This window comes from Crocuta crocuta, unplaced genomic scaffold (genome assembly GCF_008692635.1).
Source record: "Crocuta crocuta isolate KB4526 unplaced genomic scaffold, BGI_CrCroc_1.0 scaffold657, whole genome shotgun sequence".
NCBI lineage: Eukaryota > Metazoa > Chordata > Mammalia > Carnivora > Hyaenidae > Crocuta > Crocuta crocuta.
Genome location: NW_027529583.1, coordinates 1767413 through 1776538, shown reverse-complemented (window position 1 = coordinate 1776538; position 9126 = coordinate 1767413). Strand labels below are relative to the sequence as shown.

The 9126-nt window shown below is 41.9% G+C and overlaps 1 protein-coding gene across 1 annotated transcript in view; it reads left to right on the top strand.

Annotated features, from left to right (window-relative positions):
• Window positions 1-9126, top strand: part of CA5B (carbonic anhydrase 5B) — an 82437-nt gene that overhangs the window by 49821 nt on the left and 23490 nt on the right. The window contains exon 5 of the mRNA XM_077761700.1: window positions 8753-8950. Within this exon, the coding sequence (XP_077617826.1) occupies window positions 8753-8950 (198 nt within the window). The remainder of the gene's footprint in view (window positions 1-8752; window positions 8951-9126) is intronic.

Genomic DNA, 9126 nt, shown 5'->3' with positions numbered 1-9126 from the left:
GGTTTGTGAATAGTCATTCTTTGTATCTCTCAATTTAGCTGGATCTTTTCAAAGTGGAGGTAAAAGGGCTTTATCATTTAAAACATCTTGCTGCTGTCCAGAAGACATGAATTCTTTTGTACTAGGGGGTCTAGGATACACCTGCACAGGGCATCGCGTTGGAAGCCTGAAGCTTGGGCCTGATTATCAATCCCTGGAAGGCAGAATCAAAGCAAGCCTTGCTGCTGGTCTCCGGTGCCTTTGTTAAATTCACTTCCTAGCTTTCAGCATTTACATTGCTGCCTGCATACTTTAAACCTGGAGATTATAGAAAGGAAAATTCCTAAGTCTAATTTCTGTGATTTTTACTAATAAGATAAGTGAGAGCTCTCTGTAAAGAATATTTTTCTTTTGGGGCGCCTAGGTGGCTCAGTCGGTTGAGCATCCGACTTCGGCTCAGGTCATGGTCTCACAGTTCCTGTGTTTGAGTCCCGCATCGGGCTCTGTGCTGAATGTTTGCTCAGAGCCTGGAGGCTGCTTTAGATTCTGTGTCTCTCCTGTCTCTGCCCCTCCTCTGCTTGTGCTCTGTCTCACTCTGTCTCTCAAAAATAAATAAATGTTAAAAAAAATTTTTTTTAAAGGAATATTTTTCTTTTAATCAGCTAATAGCTAATTTAAAGGTTCCATTGTCTGGCCATTGATGAGTAGACTCTGTTAATAGCAGCTGAAATCAGTAAACCTTAATGGCTTAACCGAAGGTGCGAGGTGCATCCAAAGAGGGCACAGGTGATCTGTCCCTGTGACCCACAAGTTTACTCCCAAAATTAGTCTAAGAAAGCAAAGACCTTCATTTCACAGGCAGCAAGGATGGTATGGTGAAAATGGTGTTTCCACTCTCCCACAACATTGTGAGAGCCCTCCAGTCACAGACCCACTAATCTGTGACACCTGGTAGGTGATACCGGCATGGGACTTTCCAGCACTTAGAAGCAACAAGGATTGAGATGACAAAGGTTCCTATGGGCTAGAACCTCTCGTGTTAGACACCTCGGAGAGCTGGCACAGACAGACAAAGAGTCCGAGTTGGATCCCCAGTCTGTTCAACTGGCCACCAAGATGCACCCCGTTTAAGTGCACTCTGGATGGTGGAGACTAAAGAGATTGTTCTCACTGGTCACAAATCCAAGCTCTTAGGACACAGAGCAAGATGAAAGGAAAAATATTCACACATTAAGAGTTGTGGGTAGGCCTTGGTCTCTTAGGGGAGACACTAATACTTGAGAGGGATGTGCCGCAGGGTTGGGGTCTGTGTTGTTTTACAGTGTACTTCGATGCACAAAAGTTTTCGTGAGGTTGGTGGGTGACCTAATGTTAATCTAACCCATTCTGTGACCAACTTCTCCCATCATGGAGTTTTCTTGGGGTGGCCAGTGATCAGACAACTTATAAGTACTCCACCTGTGCCCCCAGTTCTGTGGCTTTGGCTTCCAAGATGTCCCAGAGCAACAGCCTTTACCTCATATGCACATCAAATGATATAGACAAAAGAAAACAAAGACCATCTCTGGGAGGAAATGGGTCAGTAACTGGAGTGCCAAATTTGACCAGCATCCCTAGGTCCAAGGACAAATATTTTCGACAAGTGTTTTCTTCTGCTAATCTAAATTTAGAAAGAGAGAAGAAGGCGCCTCACCATTCTCACTCCTCTGGACTCTGCAGATAGAGCTTCAAGGAAGCTGACATGGTAAGAAATCTCCCCTTCTGCCGGTGGAATATCAGACGATCCAAGACGCTTAACTGTAGCAGTGTCGGGGCGAGAGCTGTCCCGTGAGTTCAGGTATCCTGCACACTATGCCAACAGTTGGGGACGAAGCATTTCTTCTACCCTTCAAGGTCCTTCTAGCTGAACTAAAAATCAAATTGACATGAAACAGATTAACAGTAGAAATCAAATGTAATAGCATAAGTAAGGGGAATTCACACAGACATGGAAATTCTAATGACAGTGAGGCAACCTGAGGCTTATTTAGGGGCCTGAGGACACAATAGGGAGAAAGACCAGTAGCAGGAAGGTGAAAGGAAATGTTTGGAAAACAAAGGTTGCTCTCTTATGCAGATGCGTTCCCTAGGTAATGAGGAATCTCTGTTTATAGCTCTCTTCCTGGTAAATCAGGCTCTTGAGGGGGAGGTTAAGAGCTTTTTCTGAATCTACTGGGTTTGAATTACTTTTAATTCAAAATAGCTCATTCATGTCGAGTGGCCCATCTTGGGGTGGCGTGCCCTTGGCTCTCATAGAACAAAGGAGGCTTACTGGCTTAAACCTGCTTGTCGGGTTGGAGACTACTAATCTGTCTTTTTATTACAGTGCAGGGAGGGGTGTCTCAGCTAAGGACCTAGAAGGGAGAGTAAAAATTATTTGTCTTTCCCTACAATGGCATATTCTGCTACCCTTCATATAAATACAGTAATAACTAGGCGAGTGTAATAAATCTTGTGAAAGAAAATAAATCAGAGTGCTGTGATTAAACAATAAGAAGAAGAGGGGATCATATCATAAGAGTAGCCAGAGACCATTTTACTGAGGAGGTGACGGTTAAGCCCAAGACTTACGGATAACAGGGGAGTTGAAGGAGGGGAAATTGATTTCTGAGGAGGAGGAGCAGAAACGAGCTTTCTGTGTTTCAGGAGTTCAAAGAGGGACACCCTCAGGCTGGAGACACAGGGTGGTACAAGCACAAAATAAATCAAAGCCAGGACTAATTATATAAATGAGAACTAAAACCGAACACATTTTCTCTAGGAAACTAACGAGATTTTGTTGCTCATCAGCAACAGATTAGGGGCTCCTTCATGATGACAGTGGAGCCATGGTTGATAAAATCACTGTTTGTTTATTTCATTTTCTTTATACAAGAAGACCCAGAAAACGAAGGCAGTGTTAGTCAGAACACGTAATTGGTTTCCTATTTGGGACTAGCAAGGTATTGTGTCAGTCTCTATTTTGTTAACAAGGAGGAAAAGGATGTGAGGAGAGAACAANGGACGAGTCAGGGTGAAAGGAGGGATCATCTCTTGGGGATCTGCTTGTTAGTCCCCTTCTTGCCTGGGCTTTACCGGAGACCCTCATGAACTGGTTTTGAAGAGTGTGGATTCTCAACTCCTCGGCCACAGTCTGCGTATCTCAGAGGGGAAGGTGCGGCCGAGTCTCTTGGTGCCAGGCATCCTACAACCGAATCAGCCTGAACAGACCAATTACCAGCAAGGAGATTGGATCTGTAATCAAGACTTACAGCAAACAAAAGTCATTTAAAGCATTAATACCTATTCTTCTCAAACTATTCCAAAAAATAGAAGGAAAACGTACAAGTTCATTCTATGAAGCCAGTAAACACCCTGATAACAAAACTAGATAAAGACACTGTTATACCCAGATCGCAGTATCCTCAACGACCAGAGACCACCGGGGAGACCGAGTCACACATGCAAAGGCAAAGGGCTTTATTACGGGCTCGAGCTCGGGCTCCCAGACCTCACCAACGCAGTGGATCCGTGCTGAGAGCCCCGAACAAGGGCAGAGTAGGGTTTTTATGGGGTTTGTGACGGGGGAGTTACAGAAGTTGTGACATGGGAACAGAGATCCAGTCATAATTATACAACATCATTGACAGCAGGTTTGACCATACACATTGTCTAGAATATTCGTTACTTTTGGTGGGATCCAATGACAACGTTTAGAGTACCTTTAAATTTACGCAATCACAGAGCGAGCCTAGGGTCTTATTCGGCGACTAACGGGTTAACTTAACCTTAGGTAACAGGGTCCTATCTCTAGTTTCTATCTCCAGGCCTCTCCCTTAATAATGTGGAGGGTGGTCGCTGGCCTTTCTTGATTGGGTGTTGCAGGGGTGATTACTCCTGCCTTGGGCAATGTGTAAGTGCCTGATAGTTTCAGGGAAGCTGAAACTCAGGTCTTCTAGTTTAGAGGGGAAACTTAAAGCCTGTCATGGAGTCAGTTTGGTTTAGACGTTTAGACTTGTGTCCTTACAACACCACAAAAAAAAGGAACTATGGGCCAATATCTGTGATGAACAAGATGCAAAAATCCTCAACAAAATACTAGCAGAAAGAATCCAATAATACATTTAAAAAAAACATTCACCATGATGAAATGGGATTTATTCCCAGGATGCAAGGGTGGTTCAATATTCAAATATCAGTCAATGTGATATATCACATCAATAACAGAATAAAACCTATATGATCATTTCATAGATGCAGAAAAAGCATTTGATAAAGTCAATATTCATTCATGATAAAAGCCCTCAACAAAGTAGGTTTAGAGAGAACATACCTCCACGTAATAAAGGTCATGTATGAAAAACTCACAGTGAACATCATACTCCATGGGGGAAAACTGAGAGCTTTCCCCTTAACATCAGGAACAAGACAGATGTCTACTGTCACCACTTTTATTCAACATAGTACTGGAAGTCCAGGCCGCGGTAATCAGACAACAGCAACAAAATAAATAAATAAAAAGGATCCAAATCTGGAAGGAAGAAGTAAAACTTCCATTATTTGTAAGGTGACATGGTACTACATATAGAAAACCAGAAAGATGCCACCAAAAAGTTACTAGAACTAATAGATCAATTCAGTAAAGTCACAGGATACAAAATCGATGTGCAGAAATCTGTTGCATTTCTATACACTAATATTGAAGCAGCAGAAAGAGAAATCAAGGAATTGATCCTGTTTACAGTTGCACCAAAAATAAGATACCCAGGGATAAACCTAACCAAAGAGGTGAAAGACCTGTACTCTGAAAACTATAAAACATGGATGAAAGAAATTGAAAATGACACAAGAAATGGAAAGATGTTCCATGCTCATGGATTGGGAGAATAAACATTTTTTAAATGTCTATATTATCCAAAGCAATCTACACTAATGCAATCCCTATCAAAATACCAACAACATTTTCCACAGAACTACAACAAAAAAATCCTAAAATTTGTTTGGAACTACAAAAGACTCCGAATAGCCAAAGCAATTTTGAAACATAAGAACAAAACTGGAGGTATCACAATTCGAGACTTCAAATTATATTACAAAGCTGTAGAAATCAAAACAGTATGGTACTGGCACAAAAATAGACACATAGATCAATGGAACAGAATAGAAAACCCAGAAATAAACCTATGATTATATAGTCAATCAGTCTTTGACAAAGCAGGCAAGAATATGCAATGGGATAAAGTCTCTTCAGCAGATGGTTCTGGGAAAACTGAACAACTACATGCAAAAGAATGAAACTGGCCACTCTCTTACACCATACACAAAAATAAACTCAAAAATGGATTAAGGGCCGAAATGTGAGACCTGAAACCATAAAATTCCTAGAAGAGAGCACAGGCAGTAATGTCTGTGACATCACCCATAGCAACATTTTTCTAGGTATGTCTCCTGAGGCAAGGGAAACAAGCAAAAATAAACTATTGGAACTATATCAAAATAAAAAGCTTCTGCACAGCAAAAGGAATGATCAACAAAACTAAAAGGCAAACTACTGAATGAAAGAAGATATTTGCAAATTTTGTATCTGATAAAGGGTTAGTATCCAAAATATATAAGGAACCTGTACAACTCAAAACAAAGAAACCCAAATAATCCAATTTAAAAATGGGCCAAAGACATGAACAGACATTTCTCCAGAGGAGACCTACAGATGACCAACAGACACATGAAAAGATGTTCAGCATTACTAATCATCAGGAAAGTGCAAATCAACACCACAATGACATATCACCTCACACCCATCAGAATGGCTAAAATCACTAAGACAAGAAACGACAAGTGTGTGGAGAGTATGTGGAGAAAAAAGAACACTCTTTCACTGTTGCCAGGAATGCAAAACTGGTGCTGCCATTGTGGAAAACAATATGGAGATTCCCCAAAATGTTAAGGAACGTACCCCTTTGTTCCAGCAATTGCACTGCTGGGTATTTATCCCCAAATTACAAAAACACTAATTCAAAGGGATACATGCACCCCTATGTTTATTGTAGTGTTATTTGTAATAGCCGAATTATGGAAACAACCCAAGTGTCCATTGACAGATGAATGGATAAAGAAGAAGAGGTATATAGACACACACAAACACACACACACACACACACACACACACACACTGGAATATCATTCAGTCAAAAATGAATGAAATCTTGCCATTTACAAGGACATGGATGGAGNGAGTGCACTTGTCCTGATGAGCACAGGTTGATGTATGGAATTGTATACGTTACTACATTGTATACCTGAAACTAATATAACACTGTATGTTAACTATATTGGAATTTAAAAAAAGTTTTTAAATCAGAGCAAAAAATAAACTGAATCAGGGCTATTCTAGGGGATCCTAGAAGTTTAAAAAAATATTACACAAGTAATGAAATAGAGCTTTTAATCCCAGAAATGGCAGATGGATAATCAATACGAAAATGAAAGGACGTATAATAAGGCAACAAAAAGAGGAGGAAGATACTCCCATCTGCAAGGAATTTGCACCGTAACCAGATTGTGACTGTATTGTAACAATTCACATGTATTTTTCACTTAGGATTTATGAAACAGAAAGCTGACACTCTTCTCTAAGTTCTTGCTCTTCTCCAGTTCTTTTCACTAAGGGAAAAACAAGCCAAAAACACTGGGTTCAGACTTCTCTAGGGATGGGAGTATAGCGTTATACGAAAAAAGAAAAAGAGGATATTCTGAGTTTGCCTGTGTTGTTCAGCTCGAGACCGAGATTTGTCAAGTTTGGTATTACTGATATTCGCGGCCAGACGATTCTTTCTTATGGGTGCCTGTCCTGTGAATTTTAGGATGTTTAGCTGCATGCCTGGCCTCTACCCACTAGATGTCAGTAACACCTAACTCCAGTTTTGACCACCAAAAATGTCTCCAGACATTACCAAAGGTCCCCCAAGGAGCAGAATTGCTCCCTTCATTGAGAATCACTATTCTAGTAGCTGCCTGAAGAGCTCTGTCTATACTGCTGGGGCTCTTTTTCCAAAATAACAAGGCTAACATCTTGAATGTCTAGCTTTGGGGCAGGTAGCTCAGGAAGAGAGATGCCTTTTCTGTAAGAGTAANACACACACACACACACACACACACACACACACACACACACTGGAATATCATTCAGTCAAAAATGAATGAAATCTTGCCATTTACAAGGACATGGATGGAGCTAGAGAGTGTAATGCTGAGTGCAGTAAGTCAGTCAGAGAAAGAGAAACTCCATATGATTTCACTCATATGTGGAATTTAGAAACAAAGCAAACAAGCAAAGGAAAAAGAGAGAGAGAAACCAAGAAGCAGACTCTTAACTATAGAGAACAAACTGATCGTTACCAGAGGGGAAATGNTGATGAGCACAGGTTGATGTATGGAATTGTATACGTTACTACATTGTATACCTGAAACTAATATAACACTGTATGTTAACTATATTGGAATTTAAAAAAAGTTTTTAAATCAGAGCAAAAAATAAACTGAATCAGGGCTATTCTAGGGGATCCTAGAAGTTTAAAAAAATATTACACAAGTAATGAAATAGAGCTTTTAATCCCAGAAATGGCAGATGGATAATCAATACGAAAATGAAAGGACGTATAATAAGGCAACAAAAAGAGGAGGAAGATACTCCCATCTGCAAGGAATTTGCACCGTAACCAGATTGTGACTGTATTGTAACAATTCACATGTATTTTTCACTTAGGATTTATGAAACAGAAAGCTGACACTCTTCTCTAAGTTCTTGCTCTTCTCCAGTTCTTTTCACTAAGGGAAAAACAAGCCAAAAACACTGGGTTCAGACTTCTCTAGGGATGGGAGTATAGCGTTATACGAAAAAAGAAAAAGAGGATATTCTGAGTTTGCCTGTGTTGTTCAGCTCGAGACCGAGATTTGTCAAGTTTGGTATTACTGATATTCGCGGCCAGACGATTCTTTCTTATGGGTGCCTGTCCTGTGAATTTTAGGATGTTTAGCTGCATGCCTGGCCTCTACCCACTAGATGTCAGTAACACCTAACTCCAGTTTTGACCACCAAAAATGTCTCCAGACATTACCAAAGGTCCCCCAAGGAGCAGAATTGCTCCCTTCATTGAGAATCACTATTCTAGTAGCTGCCTGAAGAGCTCTGTCTATACTGCTGGGGCTCTTTTTCCAAAATAACAAGGCTAACATCTTGAATGTCTAGCTTTGGGGCAGGTAGCTCAGGAAGAGAGATGCCTTTTCTGTAAGAGTAAACCAGTGGTAACTTTCTGTTTTCTTTGGTTTTGTTTGAACAGTGGTGTGTCAAGAGACCCCACCAAACACACCGGAGATTGACCAAGTCGCAGCTACCTCATCACTCTCTCAAATCCTTAGACTCTTTCCTAGAGGTGGAGTGAGGTTCAGAGCGTTGTTGGTCATGATTTAGCGCCTTACTGTTCTCACAAGAGCGGGGGGCACATGGTTTGGGTGAAATTGGCGGGTGGACCGAGGCTCTCGCGTCTGACAGAGCAGCGGGCGGCTGTGCCCGTGCAAGGTGCCCTCTGACCTGCTTTGTCCTCTGCCTTAGTCAGCCCTTCAGCCCTGCCCCCGCCCCCCCGGTGGCTAAGACGTCGAGTCCACGGGCCTCGAACACTCCCCACCACTGGAATTGCCTCACGCGTGGTCCCAGACTCTGGCCGTCTTGACATAGCCCCGGTGTGCTTTCTCCTAGTGCACCCGCTCTGGGAGAGCGTGGACCTGGTCCCGGCGGGCGAGCGCCAGTCGCCCATCAACATCCGGTGGAGGGACAGTATCTATGATCCGGCCCTAAAACCGCTCACCATCTCTTACGACCCGACCACCTGCCTCCATGTCTGGAATAACGGGTACTCCTTCCTTGTGGAATTCGAAGATTCTACAGATAAGTCAGGTGAGAGTCAGACTGGGGGATCTTGTCTGGAGTTAAGGGGACAGTTTGATGTGAGCACAGGCCACACCACACTGTGGACCTCTTTCAGAGGTGGCATGGGACTCGGCGTACTTCTCTTTTTCAGTGTATGCAAAAAATACCTTCGGGTTTTTATGAACACTTTCTTCTCTTAATAA